Raw genomic sequence first — 17,843 nt, 5'->3', positions numbered from 1 at the left:
TTGGACACGCCTCCCAGAAAACGGTCAGTAGACACCCACAAATGCCCTCTTCCTGTCAGTCTCCTTGCGATCAGCTGTGCGAATGGATTCTTCGTTAAATCCATCGCTCAGCAACGATCTGCTTTGTACCTGTACGACGCGCCTGCGCGTTGCAGTGTATATGCATGCGCAGTTTTGACCTGATCGCACCGCAGCGAAAAAACCTAGCATGCGATCAGGTTGGAATGACCCCCCCAATTTGTAGTGTATATATGTGTGCGTGTGTGTGTATGTATGTATGTATGTATGTATGTATATATATATATATATATATATATATACACTGCTCAAAAAAATAAAGGGAACACTTAAACAACACAATGTAACTCCAAGTCAATCACACTTCTGTGAAATCAAACTGTCCACTTAGGAAGCATCACTGATTGACAATCAATTTCACATGCTGTTGTGCAAATGGAATAGACAACAGGTGGAAATTATAGGCAATTAGCAAGACACCCCCAATAAAGGAGTTGTTCTGCAGGTGGTGACCACAGACCACTTCTCAGCTCCTATGCTTTCTGGCTGATGTTTTGGTCACTTTTGAAAGCTGGTGGTGCTTTCACTCTAGTGGTAGCATGAGACGGAGTCTACAACCCACACAAGTGGCTCAGGTAGTGCAGCTCATCCAGGATGGCACATCAATGCGAGCTGTGGCAAGAAGGTTTGCTGTGTCTGTCAGCGTAGTGTCCAGAGCATGGAGGCGCTAAGAGGAGACAGGCCAGTACATCAGGAGACGTGGAGGAGGCCGTAGGAGGGCAACAACCCAGCAGCAGGACCGCTACCTCCACCTTTGTGCAAGGAGGAACAGGAGGAGCACTGCCAGAGCCCTGCAAAATGACCTCCAGCAAGCCACAAATGTGCATGTGTCTACTCAAACGATCAGAAACAGACTCCATGAGGGTGGTATGAGGGCCCGACGTCCACAGGTGGGGGTTGTGCTTACAGCCCAACACCGTGCAGGACGTTTGGCATTTGCCAGAGAACACCAAGATTGGCAAATTCGCCACTTGCGCCCTCTGCTCTTCACAGATGAAAGCAGGTTCTCACTGAGCACATGTGACAGATGTGACAGAGTCTGGAGACGCCAAGGAGAACGTTCTGCTGCCTGCAACATCCTCCAGCATGACCGGTTTGGCAGTGGGTCAGTAATGGTGTGGGGTGGCATTTCCTTGGGGGGCCGCACAGCCCTCCATGTGCTCGCCAGAGGTAGCCTGACTGCCATTAGGTACCGAGATGAGAACCTCGGACCCCTTGTGAGACCATATGCTGGTGCGGTTGGCCCTGAGTTCCTCCTAATGCAAGACAATGCTAGACCTCATGTGGCTGGAGTGTGTGTTATGATTCCAGCACTCTGGTCAGAGGAGATCTTATGGCAAGGACAGGAGCACTGGAACGGAATGCTGGGGAAGGGAGCAGGACAGGAAAATAGCCCCTGGCGCCCTAACTCTGTTGTCTCACCCGTGTTGTCAGAAATCCCCTGCGAGACTATGGTTTCTTGAGCCCTTGGCAGCCGCATTTGAAGGGCGGATTATGTCTGCCCAACTTCGATGCCCCCCGGTCTTAATGAGAGACAAAGGGAAACCCGAGACAGGGTGATAACAAGAGGCCCTCTAACTAAACAACCAGGCCAGGGGCTAAGCAAACTCAAAACTATAATATGTGCGGAGAAACTGCCAGGGAAAAGGACAACCAAAATATCCACTTGTCCAATTCTCCTACCCGGCACCGCCGAGTACCAGAGAGGACTTGTGGAAGCGGAACCCTCCGCAAATGCTCCAAACATAAAATATAAAAGGTAAAGCGGCTGAGCCGCAACACACGGCAGAGCCGTAACTCACGAACACCACTGGATATATAACGGTGATCAGTCAGGACTCCAGAGAACCAAACGACCTCTTGGGATGAGATGACAACTCCCGAATACCGGACTACTGAGGACTGGAATGACCGGATACAGCAGGACTGGAAACAGACTCTCAGCAAACAAAGGCAGCATGCAGGAAGCTATTACCGGCGTCTGTGAGAAGCCCTGGGAGTGTATTTAACAAGGAGTCCTCCAATCAGCTGCTAAAGGCTGATTAGAATAAATGCCGTGCAGCTGCCTTGCTGCACGGCCAGAGAGCAGGTGAATATCTTATTTCCTAAAGCCTAGCAACGGGGAACGCGGTCCGCCAGTGGCGTCCCCGTTGCTAGGGTCCGTGCGGCTCAGCGCGCCCGGCGTCTAGCGTTGCTAGGGAGCCGGCGGCTGTACGCGCACGGCATCTCTAGTTGCTAGGCGCCGGGCCGCGCAAACAAGCGGACCCCGGCGCCTAACAGTACCCCCCCCCCCTTGAGGAGGGGTCAAGGAACCCCTAAAGCCAGGTTTCTGAGGAAATTCCCAAAAAAATGCCCTCTTGAGCCTCGGGGCATGAAGATCCTTATCCAGGACCCAAGACCTTTCCTCCGGACCATAGCCTTTCCAGTGAACTAGAAAATACAGCCGACCCCGGGACAATTTGGAATCGAGAACCTTCTCTACCAAGAACTCCTGTTGTCCCTGTACATCCACTGGAGATCTACCCTGAGAGATCTTCCGAGGAAATCTACTGGAAGAAACGTATTGTTTCAACAGGGAACAATGAAACGTATTTCCAATCCTGAGAGATCTTGGTAAACGTAACCGAAAGGCAACTGGGTTGACTCTTTTAATAATAAGAAATGGCCCAATAAATTTGGGTCCCAGTCTAGCCGAGGATTGTCGAAGCCTGATGTTGCGAGTCGACAACCACACCCTATCTCCCACCTTAAAAGTGCAAGGACGTCGGAGCCTGTCAGAAAATTTCTCCTCTCGAAAGGCCGCTTTTCTGAGAGCAAGATGCACCTTTTTCCAAATGGCTCTGAGATGGGAGGTTAAGGTTAGCGAGGAGACTGAGGAATGATGAAAAAAAGAATTAGCTCTGGGGTGAAAACCAAAAACTGAAAAGAATGGAGACTCTTTAGTGGAGGAATGACAAGAATTATTGTAAGCAAATTCAGCCAACGGAAGAAACTCGGACCAATCATTCTGGAGTTTGGCTGAATACAAGCGCAAATATTGTTTCAATGATTGGTTAACTCGTTCGGTTTGCCCGTTGGATTGTGGGTGGTAACCGGATGTTAACGACAATTTCATCTTCAAAGAGGCACAAAAACATTTCCAGAATTGTGCGATGAATTGTGGACCCCGATCAGAAACAATATCAGTAGGCAACCCATGAAGCCTGAATACATGGCGGAGAAACAAAACTGCCAACCCTTGGGCAGAAGGCAATCGGGGAAGAGCAATAAAATAAGCCATTTTACTAAAACGGTCCACTACCACCCATGTGACTCGGAATCCGGCTGAAAGGGGAAGGTCAACCACAAAATTCATGGAAATATGAGACCACGGCCTGAGAGGAACATTTAAGGGCATAAGTTGCCCGATGGGCAAGGAACGGGGAACCTTATGCTGTGCACAAACCTGACATGAATAAACAAATTCCTTGACGTCTTTAGAAAGACCAGGCCACCATACTGAGCGAGAGACTAACTCCAATGTCTTAGAGACTCCTGGATGCCCTGAAACTTTGTTATCATGGAATTCCATTAAAACAGTAGCTCTCAAAAACTCAGGGACGTAAAGACGACCAGCAGGAGTAATTCTAGGAGCTTGGTGTTGAAGCTGTTTTAACTGGGTAAATAAATCTTGTGTGAGGCCCGCCCAGATGATCGAAGATGGAAGTATGGGGGTAACAGGATTGTTATTGTGAACCGGAAGAAAGCTACGTGACAGGGCATCAGCCTTAGTATTCTTGGAACCAGGCCTGAAAGTGATTATAAATTTGAAACGCGTAAAAAATAATGCCCAACGTGCCTGCTGGGCATTAAGCCGCTTAGCCGATTCAATGTATTGCAGGTTCTTATAGTCAGTCAATACCGAAATAGTATGTTTTGCTCCCTCCAGCCAATGCCTCCACTCCTCGAAAGCCCACTTTACCGCCAGTAACTCCCGATTACCAACGTCATAGTTGGATTCAGCGGAGGAGAATTTCCTGGACGTAAAGGCACAAGGATGTAACTCCAGAGACTCCGGATCCTTTTGAGAAAGGATAGCCCCCACTCCAACCTCCGAGGCATCAACCTCCACAACAAAGGGCAATTCCGGATTAGGATGTCTGAGGACTGGAGCCGAGACAAAGGCTTGTTTCAAGGCCCGGAAGGACAACTCAGCTTCACGCGACCAGTTGGTAGGATCCGCTCCTTTCTTTGTCAGAGCTACAATGGGAGCAACCAGGTCAGAAAAAGAATGAATGAACCTCCTATAATAATTCGCAAACCCTAAAAAGCGCTGAATTGCTTTTAAATTGGTGGGTTGCGCCCAACTAAGGATGGCCTGGAGTTTCTTTGGTTCCATGGAAAATCCCTGAGGGGAAATTATGTACCCTAAAAAAGATACTTCCGTGACATGAAACTCACACTTCTCCAGCTTGGCATATAAATGATTCTCGCGTAACTTTTGAAGAACCAGACGCACCTGGGTAACATGTTGTTCCATTGATTCAGAAAAAATCAGGATGTCGTCTAAGTAAACGACCACGAATTTCCCTAAGAAGTCACGGAGCACATCGTTAATGAGGTCTTGAAAAACTGCCGGAGCATTGGACAGGCCGAACGGCATCACCAGGTATTCGTAGTGACCCGACTGAGTACTGAAGGCCGTTTTCCACTCATCTCCAGATTTAAATCGGATGAGGTTGTACGCTCCTCTAAGGTCAATTTTAGAAAAAATCACAGCAGAACGTAACTGATCAAAGAGTACAGAAATCAACGGCAAAGGATAGGTGTTTTTAACTGAGATCTTATTCAGGGCTCTAAAATCAATGCAAGGTCTAAGCGAGCCATCCTTTTTCTCCACAAAGAAGAAGCCTGCACTTAAAGGAGATTTTGATGGTCTAATAAATCCTTTCTCAAGGCTCTCCTTTACATAATCATTCATAGCCGCAGTTTCTGGCCCGGATAATGCATATAATCTTCCCTTTGGCAATGCGGCACCAGGAATTAACTCAATAGCACAATCATAAGGCCGATGGGGAGGCAGAATGTCCGCATTGCCTTTGGAGAAAACATCAGCAAACTCCTGGTATTCCACCGGAATGAGTTCTGGAATGATAGCTGCTACTCTGACTGGAAACGTGATACATTCCTTATTACAAAAAGTACCCCATTGTGAAATCTCCCCCGACCGCCAATCAATGGTGGGATTATGAAAGGCCAGCCAAGGGTGACCCAGAACAACTGGAACTGCTGGGCAATGTGTAAGAAAGAACTCGATTTTCTCGGAATGTAGAGCTCCTACTGTAAGTAGTACAGGGGGTGTATGGAGAGAAATAATCCCATTAGACAGCGGACTCCCATCTAAGCCATGCATGGTGACACACCTACCCAAAGGTAACTGAGGAATGCCTAAGGCCTTAGCCCAAGTTAAATCCATAAAGTTTCCTGCAGCTCCACTGTCAACAAAAGCCGACACCGAAGAACTGAGGCTGCCAAAGGAAACTTTAACTGGGACTAAAAGGGAGTTATTCGAGGAGATAAGCTGCAGACCTAGGTGAACCCCCTCACAATTCACCTGGTCAAAGCGTTTCCCGACTTGTTCGGACAATTACGAGCAAAATGTCCTTTACCCCCACAGTACAGACAAAGACCAGAATTTTGCCTTCTGGCCCTTTCTTCAGGAGACAGCCGGGAGAGACCCATCTGCATGGGCTCCTCTATATCTTCAGGAATGGAATATACACACGGACTTGACCTTACAGGTGCTCCTTTTTCAGCCCTCCGCTCTCTGAGACGATGATCTATCTTAATAGAAAGCTCCATGAGTTTATCGAGAGTCTCAGGAGCGGGGTACTGAAGGAGACTGTCTTTTATAGACTCTGATAAGCCGAGGCGAAACTGACTGCGCAGGGCTGGGTCATTCCAGCCACAGTCGTTCGACCAACGGCGAAACTCCGTACAATAAACCTCCGCAGGATTTCTACCCTGTCTGAGAGCGCGCAACTGACTTTCAGCGGACGCCCCTCTATCAGGGTCATCATACAAGAGCCCTAAAGACTCAAAAAAAGCGTCAACTGACAACAATGCCGGATCCTCTGCTTTTAAACCAAATGCCCAGGTCTGAGGATCCCCCAGGAGCAAAGAAATAATAATCCCGACCCGCTGAGATTCAGTACCCGAGGAAGTCGGTCTTAAACGAAAATAAAGCTTACAGGATTCTTTAAAATTAAAAAACTCTTTTCTATCACCAGAAAAACGGTCAGGCAAATGCATCTTTGGTTCAGGGACTACCCTTGGGGAAGCTCGCAAAAGATCTTCCTGCGACTTCACCCGAAGAGAGAGATCCTGAACCATCTGAGTAAGTTCTTGAATCTGTCTGACTAAGAGCTGACCAGGATTTGGCCCTAAACCTGTTGGATTCATGAGGCCGATAAACTCTCACAAAACTGAATAAGAAAAAATTAAACCTCGTTTAATTTTAAGTTTTTGGTATGGCCGGTAATAATGTTATGATTCCAGCACTCTGGTCAGAGGAGATCTTATGGCAAGGACCGGAGCACTGGAACGGAATGCTGGGGAAGGGAGCAGGACAGGAAAATAGCCCCTGGCGCCCTAACTCTGTTGTCTCACCCGTGTTGTCAGAAATCCCCTGCGAGACTATGGTTTCTTGAGCCCTTGGCAGCCGCGTTTGAAGGGCGGATTATGTCTGCCCAACTTCGATGCCCCCCGGTCTTAATGAGAGACAAAGGGAAACCCGAGACAGGGTGATAACAAGAGGCCCTCTAACTAAACAACCAGGCCAGGGGCTAAGCAAACTCAAAACTATAATATGTGCGGAGAAACGGACAACCAAAATATCCACTTGTCCAATTCTCCTACCCGGCACCGCCGAGTACCAGAGAGGACTTGTGGAAGCGGAACCCTCCGCAAATGCTCCAAACATAAAATATAAAAGGTAAAGCGGCTGAGCCGCAACACACGGCAGAGCCGTAACTCACGAACACCACTGGATATAAAACGGTGATCAGTCAGGACTCCAGAGAACCAAACGACCTCTTGGGATGAGATGACGACTCCCGAATACCGGACTACTGAGGACTGGAATGACCGGATACAGCAGGACTGGAAACAGACTCTCAGCAAACAAAGGCAGCATGCAGGAAGCTATTACCGGCGTCTGTGAGAAGCCCTGGGAGTGTATTTAACAAGGAGTCCTCCAATCAGCTGCTAAAGGCTGATTAGAATAAATGCCGTGCAGCTGCCTTGCTGCACGGCCAGAGAGCAGGTGAATATCTTATTTCCTAAAGCATAGCAACGGGGAACGCGGTCCGCCAGTGGCGTCCCCGTTGCTAGGGTCCGTGCGGCTCAGCGCGCCCGGCGTCTAGCGTTGCTAGGGAGCCGGCGGCTGTACGCGCACGGCGTCTAGCGTTGCTAGGCGCCGGGCCGCGCAGACAAGCGGACCCCGGCGCCTAACAGTGTGTCAGCAGTTCCTGCAAGACGAAGGCATTGATGCTATGGACTGGCCTGCCCGTTTCCCAGACCTGAATCCAATTGAGCACATCTGGAACCATCCACCAACGCTACGTTGCACCACAGACTGTCCAGGAGTTGGCGGATGCTTTAGTCCAGGTCTGGGAGGAGATCCCTCAAGAGACCATCCGCCACCTCATCAGGAGCATGCCCAGGCATTGTAGGGAGGTCATACAGGCACGTGGAGGCCACACACACTACTGAGCCTCATTTTGACTTGTTTTAAGGACATTACATCAAAGTTGGATCAGCCTGTAGTGTGTTTTTCCACTTTAATTTTGAGTGTGACTCCAAATGCAGACTTCCATGGGTTAATAAATTTGATTTCCATTGATAATTTTTGTGTGATTTTGTTGTCAGCACATTCAACTATGTAAAGAACAAAGTATTTAATAAGAATATTTCATTCATTCAGATCTAGGATGTGTTGTTTAAGTGTTCCCTTTATTTTTTTTGAGCAGTGTATATATCCAGATGGTTGACACTCACACCATATATATTAGATTGTTGGGGTAGCTATCCATGTTAGAGGCTCCTACCCATGTTAGAGGCTCATAACAGGATCCATAAACACAAAAACCAGGTAAGGGTGCACTCACCAGACTTGTATATAAGTAGAAAGTTTTATTCAAACATGAAAATGAATATTGACATTTCGTTCCCCACACGGTCCTTTGTCAAGATATCTATTGATTGTCCCAGATCCCTCCTATATACCCAATATAGGCCAATAGCATCACAGAGTAAATAATTAAAGGCACCACCCACATCACCTGTGGGTAGGTGTATATTTAGATCCACATAGATAAAGGTGTACTGTATACAAATCATACTTGCTGCATCTAAGTGCTATCAGTCTCTAGTATGAAGCCATACACCTCCCGTGGTGCGGGTACCGGAAGTGCGTCATCCGTCACTCAAAAAGAGGCCCAGAGCGTACTCATAAGCCGCCGCGTAGTCGGGAAAACACAAATAGGGGGTGCTGGCATGCGGGGACCTGTAGCGCATTATCCCAGCGGCTCGTAAGTGCGCTCTGGGGCCCTCATTCCGAGTTGTTCGCTCGCAAGCTGCTTTTAGCAGCATTGCACACGCTAAGCCGCCGCCTACTGGGAGTGAATCTTAGCTTAGCAAAATTGCGAACTAAAGATTCTCTAAATTGCGAATAGAAATTTCTTAGCAGTTTCTGAGTAGCTCGACACTTACTCTGCCACTGCGATCAGTTCAGTCAGTTTCGTTCCTGGTTTGACGTCACAAACACACCCAGCTTTCGGCCAGACACTCCCCCGTTTCTCCAGCCACTCCGCGTTTTTCCCAGAAACGGCAGCGTTTTTTCACACACTCCCATAAAACGGCCAGTTTCCGCCCAGAAACACCCACTTCCTGTCAATCACATTACGATCACCAGAACGAAGAAAAAACCTTGTAACTTCTTAGCAAATTTACTTGGCGCAGTCGCAGTGCGAACATTGCGGAAAATCGCTGCGATGCGAAGAAAATTACCGAGCGAACAACTCGGAATGAGGGCCTGGGCCTCCTAGGTCTTTGCCAAGCATCAGCCTGTGCGTCCAGCATAACATTACAGAACTGTTTCCACCACATATGTAAGGACAAATATGCTTATCTTGGTAGTTACAGTGATAAATGTTCATTAAAAGGATATGAGATAATCGTCGCAGAGAATGCAATTTATCTGCCATTTAATATTAGGAATGAATATTGATATACTATTAACATTCTGACATAAAACAAAATACTTTCCGTACAATCTGTGTTTCCAGTGGTAAGAAGTATCTTTAAAGGAAATATCAACTCATCTTTTATTCACACCCCTGTTGGGTACTTAGGGGGTCATTCCGACCTGATCGCATGCTATGATTTTTCGCTGCGCTGCAATCAGGTCAGAACTGCGCATGCGTATGCATCGCAATGCGCAGGCGCGTCGCTCGGGTACAAAGCGGAACATTGCTGAGCGATGGATTTAAGGAAGAATCCATTCGCACAGCCGATCGCAAGGAGATTGACAGGAAGAGGGCGTTTGTGGGTGTCAACTGACCGTTTTCTGGGAGTGTTTGGAAAAACGCAGGCGTGTCCAAGCGTTTGCAGGGCGGGTGTCTGATGTCAATTCTGAGCCTGGACGGGCTGAAGTGATCGCAGCGGCTGAGTAAGTTCTGGGCAACTCAGAAACTGCACAAAACATGCGTTCGCACACTTGCAAAGCAAAAATACACTCCCCTATAGGCGGCGACTGCAAAAAGTAGCTAGCGAGCGATCAACTCGGAATGACCCCCTTAGATAGTTGCTAATATGTTATTGTTGCTGCAAAACCGTAAGACTCTCAGGGGGACATTTACTAAGCAGTGTTAAGAGCAGAGAAGTGAGCCAGTGGAGAAGTTGCCCATGGCAACCAATCAGCACTAAAGTAACATCTATAATTTGCATACTATACAATGATACAGAGCTGCTGATTGGTTGATGGGGAAATTTCTCCACAGGCTCACTTCTCCGCTCTTATCACTGCTTAGTAAATGTCCCCCTCAGTTACAGATTGGGATTTTGGTGGTCATTCCGAGTTGTTCGCTCGCTAGCAGATTTTAGCAGCATTGCACACGCTAGGCCGCCGCCCTCTGGGAGTGTATCTTAGCTTAGCAGAATAGCGAACGAAAGATTAGCAGAATTGCGAATAGAAAATTCTTAGCAGTTTCTGAGTAGCTCGAGACTTACTCAGCTCAGGCCGTTTCGTTCCTGCTTTGACGTCACAAACGCCCCGCGTTCGGCCAGCCACTCCCCCGTTTCTCCAGACACTCCCGCGTTTTTCCCTGACACGCCTGCGTTTTTTAGCCAACGCCGGGAAAACGCTGAGTTACCACCTAGAAACGCCCCTTTCCTGTCAATCATTTACCGAACATCAGTGCGACTGAAAAGCGTCGCAGAAGCCACAGCAAAACAGCTACGTTTTTAGTAAAATAACTAAGCGCATGCGCTCTGCGTACCTTGCGCATGCGCAGTAAGCGACTAATCGCAGTATAGCGAAAATCGGCAACGAGCAAACAACTCGGAATGACCCCCTTTGTGCAGGATATTACGGTGAAGAAAAATTGCTAATTTTTGTGGAGCGATGTTTTCTGTACTGTAATACCCCGGAGGGTAGGGGTCATTAGGTCAACAAGACTTAGATCGACAGTCATTAGGTCGACCACTATTGGTTGACATGTATTAGGCCGACAGGGTCACTAGGTCGACATGAAAAAATGTTGACATGAGGTTTTTTTTACTTTTTTTGGTGTCGTTTTCTTCGTAAAGTGACGGGGAACCCGAATTAGTGCACCGTACATTCCCAATCGTAGTCCAGGGGGATTGTAAAGTATGAAAAAGAAAAAAAAAATTAATTTTTTTTTTAAAAACTCATGACGACCTAATGCATGTCGACCAATAGTGGCCGACCTAATGACCGTAAGTCACCCCGGAGTGTGTTCAGCAACACATAGCGCAAGGCTCTTACAGGACCTTATAAATTGCATTCTCTGTGACCGTTATCTCTGACGCACAGTCTATTAGGGGAAAGGGCCGGTTCTACACCTTGTGGTGCCCAGTGCGAAAGTTTCCACTGGCGCGTCCCCCCTCGGCAAAACAGTTAGTGTGTGCCGGAGGCGCGCGTAAAAAGATAGGGGTGTGGCTTCATAGGGGACGGGCGTAGCTTGCCCCCTGTAGCTGTGCCCCCAGTAGATTTGTCCCAGTAGTTGTGCCTCCTGTCGCTGTGCCCCCTGTCGCTGTGCCCCCAGTAGTTGTGCCCCCTGTCGCTGTGCCACCAGTAGTTGTGCCCCCTGTCGCTGTGCCCCCAGTAGTTGTGCCCCCTGTCGCTGTGCCCCCTGTCGCTGTGCCCCCAGTAGTTGTGCCCCCTGTCGCTGTGCCCCCAGTAGTTGTGCCCCCTGTCGCTGTGCCCCCAGTAGTTGTGCCCCCTGTCGTTGTGCCACCAGTAGTTGTGCCCCCTGTCGTTGTGCCACCAGTATTTGTGCCCCCTGTCGCTGTGCCACCAGTAGTTGTGCCCCCTGTCGCTGTGCCACCAGTAGTTTTGCCCCCTGTCGCTGTGCCCCCAGTAGTTGTGCCCCCTGTCGCTGTGCCTCCAGTAGTTGTGCCCCCTGTTGCTGTGCCACCAGTAGTTGTGCCCCCTGTCGCTGTGCCACCAGTAGTTGTGCCCCCTGTCGCTGTGCCACCAGTAGTTGTGCCCCCTGTCGCTGTGCCACCAGTAGTTTTGCCCCCTGTCGCTGTGCCCCCAGTAGTTGTGCCCCCTGTCGCTGTGCCCCCAGTAGTTGTGCCCCCTGTCGCTGTGCCACCAGTAGTTTTGCCCCCTGTCGCTGTGTCCCCAGTAGTTGTGCCCCCTGTCGCTGTGCCACCAGTAGTTGTGCCCCCTGTCGCTGTGCCACCAGTAGTTTTGCCCCCTGTCGCTGTGCCCCCAGTAGTTGTGCCCCCTGTCGCTGTGCCCCCTGTCGCTGTGCCCCCAGTAGTTGTGCCCTCTGTCGCTGTGCCCCCTGTCGCTGTGCCCCCAGTAGTTGTTCCCCCTGTCGCTGTGCCACCAGTAGTTGTTCCCCCTGTCGCTGTGCCCCCAGTAGTTGTGCCCCCTGTCGCTGTGCCCCCAGTAGTTGTGCACCCTGTCGCTGTGCCCCTTAGTAGCCGCTTACAAACACACACACACAAAAAAACCCCAATACTTACCACTGCCCCGCTCCTGCTTCCCGACCGCTGCTGCTGCTGCTCCGTCTGGCCTCCCGCGGCTCCTCTGTATGGGAGAGATGTCATGACGTCTCTCCCATAGCAGCGCCGCACAGACACTAGAGGTCAATAATGAACTCTAGTGTCTGTCACTGGAGCCAGCTGCAGCGGACGCCCACACAGCCCACGGCGTCTGCTGCAGCCGGGGAGCGGGGTGCGGGTAAGCGGCGGTGCCTGCGGGGTGACTGCGGCCGCAGCGCCCCGGGCACAGGCACTGCTTGCCCGCATCAAGAATTGCTCCTGTTAGGGGAATATGAGACCCCATGATCATCTGACTTCTCCAGCTCACAAGTAGATAGGTTAGAGTAAACAGTAATTTATGATTTAAAAATCACGACAACTAACTTGCCATTGCCAATAAGTTACCGATCCTGGGACTACTATGTCATACTCATCACAAAGCGCACGCAGTACATAATTAATTTTTAGTGTAACAATTCTATCCAATCTTAAGTATTGTCACTACAACATAATAAATGCGAAAATTGTTTTTGCCTGCTGAGATTCTGGCAGACGGGAAGCCGCTGTCGGTATAGTGACAGTCGGCATCCCGTCTGCCGGGCTATCATATGTTATCCGCATAAACTACAGTACATCACACAACTCGATAAATATGTATTTTTTTTTGCGGTGCTTTAAAACATTTGTTTTGTTTGAGTCGCTCTGCGAAATGCATTTTCTGTACCACGAAATGAAAAATGTGAGTGCGTCGGAAAATTGCTTCCCTTTAACAATCTGAAGCTTTTTTCCTTCTGTGTTTTGCAGGTAAATTTTATTGCCAGCCACATTTCATACACTCGTTCTCAAACAATAAACAGCGAAAGCGGAGGACCGATTCCAAATCGCAGGTGAGACGGAGAATTTTTTCCTGCAGCAACAAAGCAGATTGGTTATGCGTCTCGGGGAGGCATTTACGGGCTGCGAGACACCCCTGGGAACACAATAACCAGCACTCTGCTCTAATAACCAGATATCCTTCAGATTTCCACAACAAATGTTGCTGTTTACAGCTCGTCACATTCCTCCCCCTGGGATATTGCGAATCTGTCTCGCGCTGCACTTACTGACTCACCAAGATGCTTCTATTTTTGGTTGTTTGCATTTTTCCACAGTCAATATTTAGTTTGCTATCAAAGGGATTTGTTCAGTGGATGTTTTTATTGTTATGTTTTTAGATATTTATGCAATGTCGGGAGGGGGGGGGGGTTACAAGTTTTAAAGAGTATCTTTACTGAAGGGTAATGTTGACTAATTAGTATCACTATGGTGCATGTTACAACTACTACAATCATTTCTGATACTTAAAATAAACCTTTTGTCTTAAATGTTGAAAACACAGAAACACACTCTGTGCAATTTAAATTTGGGAATCACTGACTTTCCTGAGCAATATCGTTAACCATGGAAACAAACTGTAGACTCTACTGATTGTTTCAATATTTGTAAAGGAAAGTCCGTTATTTACAACGTATCTGTTAAATGGCAGAATCCATTGTTTCTGAGGTTTAAACAGGTGTTTTCAGGCAGATCTCCTATTTCAAGTGTCAATATCTATTGTAGTCTATTTGAACACCCAGCGATATTTCATTTGGTGAAGTGTTGTTTACCCTTTAATGTAGTCTAGCATTCAGAATTGTTTGAGAGTCCAAGTTGGTTCACTTATAAATCACTTTGGCAGAACTTGCCTCACCTATGCCGTGACGGGTACATACATACAGACTGGCCTGTCAGGTGAAGGCTCTGCCCTCGTAGGCAGTTGATGCAATAACCCGCAAATTGGACAGATGTATGTAAGCACCTCTCTCCACACATCCCATCTCCGCTGCCCAGTTGGCCCGTTTTGGGATGTTCATGCATAGCTGGCTCATTGACCACTTTGGGGCTTTGTTTTACAGGATCAAGATAAAACATGGCGGCGAGAAGAAGCCAGGGCTGCGGAGGTCACAACGGATAGTCCTTACAGCGCTGAAAGCAGTTCAGAGGAAAGCTCTCCAGGTATCATGACTTCCTTATTTAGGAAAACGCTAAGCTGGCCTCTAGCGGTGACAAGGGATCTGCTTGCCTTCCCCAGCCGCCTGTCTAACTGGATGCACGGTGTGGTGCGTGGTGTAAACCGCCATATCAGGGACAATGAACAAAATTACATCTACACGTATGAACTGCTGAGTGTGGGCATGCCCTTACTGTATGTGCTTCTGGAGGTTTTAACCCTCATGTACCAAGAAGCAGGGCCTTCCCTAGAGTTTCTAGTTGAGCAAGCGCACAACGCGTTTTGGTTCAAAAACACCTAAACGCGACATCACTTGATATGGCTTTTCTAGGGGCAACCTCTCGACTTCCAAACAGGAAAGCCTTTCCGCATAGGTAACGGTCATGGTGATACATACTAGCCGTACATGCACTGATGGTGTTTCCGACACACTTGTTTTTTTATGCTTGTTGAAGGAAACGCGTTAGGTTTGCACTTTTCTGTGCAAAAGTCCAGTATTTCAAGTTTACAGTTTATATATTTTGCATCAGTGTACGAATCTGGGCAACTGATATGAACCAGCAGTAAAGTCCTGCCCCAAATTTTCAAACCCTATATCTGGAGTAAAAAGGCAGCGTATTTTACGCTTTACATTTCTGATCTTCTACGTTCGTTCTCGGTAACAAAGAAAAAAAAAAAAAATTTAAAGTCAACCCATTATTTACGTACGGTGGAGTTGCCTGATTGCCCTGAGGATATTTAAAAGATGAGATTTAAAATTAAACCGTTGATGAAGATAATAATATGCAGATGAAATGGGAGGAACATCCTTCTCCTATCCTGTAGCGTTGCGTTGCTTAGTTGAATGTACGTGAAAGGGTTTATTACCCAAGCGTCGGGTTCTAAACCCGGTGCATCTGATTGTGTTTATAGCAGAAATTTAAAACGGCAATGATTTTGCTAGCCGAGTTTTGCTGTTAAAAGCATTGTCTATGGCACACAATTATCCAGATGCTGAAAATCAGGCTCAGGCAAGCTGTAACTATCCAGCTGCCACAGGGTGTGATAAAAACTAGCGCCAATGTTGTCTTACACAGACTTCCAGGCCGCTGTTAGTGAATGGTCATTTTATCCACCGTTAAAGTAATGCGCCGCACAGCCATTTACTTTTGTAACTTTGGTCTAAACATTTCTTATTACCAAATAATTCAAGTAAATATAGCAAAATTCCTTGTATATAAAAGGAAACCAATTCTGCTAATTTTCCAGCAATCACACCGCAACATTTCAAATATTGGAATAGATAAATATTTATATTAATGTTATCTCAATGTAAGTCCCTTACATAAACCAAGGCTCAAACATTTAATTCCCGGTTTAAAATATTAGATGTAAATATAAATATTGAATAATTAAGCGAAAGTCAGGAAAAAGTCTGAGAATAATCACAATTTTAAATCTGGGGGTAAAATGTGCAAAAAACAATAAGAAATTAATAGAGAAAACATTTTACATGTCACGGATGCTGGTTCTGTACCGACCTGCTGCGCCAATTACTGCATAATTTCTCACAGATGAGTGAGGCTGAAATTAACTATTTTATATATGTATTTTTTTAGCACTAATTTTATACAGTTTGCATTTTTAGACATTTTTTTGTTGTGTTAACTTGTGATTGTTTTTATTTCTTGATTTTGTTTTTCTACTTTGTTACAATGTGCATTTAATTTGTCTTGTTTGTATTTGCAATCTGGATCATTTACCTGAAAGACAATTCCCTCGAGTTTCGCTGACAGTCCAACAACTGCCGCAAAACTTGAGCCAATTTTTATGAAGTCTCCTAATTTCAATGTTTTAGAGCAGAGCTAGGCAAGATGAAACTAAAAGTCCCAACATGCCTTCTATCATACTGGGACTTGTAGTTCCAAAGCAGTTGTAAGCTAGACGTTACCCAGTTCTGTTCTAGAGTCTGCATTTTTATAGTGTTTACTTTTTAATGCTTAAGATTGTGAGTTTATCCCAGAAGACTAGTGTACGTATCTGGGAAAAACAAGCCTTATTCCTAGCCGAACCCGGCTGCCAAATTTAAAGTCGTTTTCGGTTCCATGTGTTTTTCTGGAAAGACTGGCGTCCAGAACATTTCAGAATACGGAACCACTTTTTCTAACTATATTCAAGGTGCCAAATGCTGTATTTTGCACAGACTTTTTCGTAGGTTTGGTCATTTCAGGCACGGAAATTAAGGCGATAAGTTTCCTATGTTATTTAGTTTTAGAAATGTTTTTTTTATCTGCATTGAAAAATCTGTTTGTGTTTAAACTTGAGTTCACTGAATAATTTTGCATTTTTAAAAATTAAGCTTCTTTTCAGCTGTTTTCCTAAAACTCAGTTTCCTCGTTCTCTTTTTACTGTCTTCTCTCTGCTACTTTAGTCCATTCTCACATTCCAGTTCTTCGCCCACTAGTTGGCTGAGGTATCGCTACTGTAAGGTGATTCTCTTGCTTGCCAAAGTGTCTAACTAATACTCATATATATACAGTGTATGTTTTCCGTTTTTTGTTGTTTTTTTCCCCTCACAGCTAACGCGTTTTGCATCCCTAACTGTGTTGTGTGTTGTTATGGAGCAATTTGTGTTTGTCTGGTATAATCCGCACCAATAACAAACTCTGTAATCCATAATCCACGTGCCTGTGCCTTGTTGCTACTAATAACGTTGCTTACGATCTGTAAAACAACCTCCAATATGTATGGGTGCTCGTCAGGTCTCTATGGAAGTAGCGTAGGGTTGTACAGTAGATAGACTTTGAGTGATACTTTGTTTCAACAACGTGATTGTGGAAGAGGAGGAGGAGACCTGTCACAAAGTGCATTTACGTACTCCAGGGCTGGATAAACTCAACTTTAGCCACATACAGGCTGTATTTCTCCAAGCTTTATTGTTCTGTCTTGGACACAAATTGTAAAACTATTGGGCACAATTCCTATGAATCCCGCTTCTACCCAGCAGGTAGTAACTGTAATTATGTTATTGGTTATCTCAGTAATTCAGGAGAGATGGGGGTATCACCAAACACACGAGTATTTTGTCCGTATTCTACTTTATTGTACTGTGGTGTATTCCACACTATTACCATGGACATCACAGTTACCAGGGTCTGACTCTCCCAGATATATTGATTGTTGGAAAAAAGACACCCTGACTTTCCTGGGAACCCTACTCTGATTAATGTCAGATCAGGGATGGACTGCAGTAAGCTGGCATTAAGATCCAGTCCCACTGTGCCTTAAGTTCAGTATCCTTTCATATATTGTCCCAGGGACACCACCTATGGTCTATATCATTTAAATAGTTTTCAAGTTCCTAAAACATTTCAGGAGGATTTAGGACCTAAGTCATAAAAAAGGGTAAGCTCGGATCTGTGCTAGGGATACAATGGGTTAGATTTATTAAAACAGACAAGTGGGCGTTCTGCCTATCATT

At 46.6% G+C, this 17,843-nt stretch overlaps 1 protein-coding gene across 9 annotated transcripts in view; it reads left to right on the top strand.

Moving 5' to 3' along the window:
- MICAL2 (microtubule associated monooxygenase, calponin and LIM domain containing 2) overlaps nucleotides 1-17,843 on the top strand; it is a 278,508-nt gene that overhangs the window by 160,462 nt on the left and 100,203 nt on the right. For 8 of the 9 annotated variants that reach the window (XM_063946422.1, XM_063946420.1, XM_063946416.1 and 5 more), the window contains 2 exons: nucleotides 13,159-13,241; nucleotides 14,289-14,388. In XM_063946422.1, coding sequence (XP_063802492.1) covers nucleotides 13,159-13,241; nucleotides 14,289-14,388 — 183 coding nt within the window. Of the gene's footprint in view, nucleotides 1-13,158; nucleotides 13,242-14,288; nucleotides 14,389-16,793; nucleotides 16,852-17,843 lie in introns of all 9 variants that reach the window. The other variant, XM_063946423.1, reaches the window with a different exon arrangement.

This window comes from Pseudophryne corroboree, chromosome 11 (genome assembly GCF_028390025.1).
Source record: "Pseudophryne corroboree isolate aPseCor3 chromosome 11, aPseCor3.hap2, whole genome shotgun sequence".
Classification (NCBI taxonomy): Eukaryota; Metazoa; Chordata; class Amphibia; order Anura; family Myobatrachidae; genus Pseudophryne; species Pseudophryne corroboree.
Note: the sequence above shows the minus strand (reverse complement) of the source record. Positions and strands in the feature narration are given on the sequence as shown.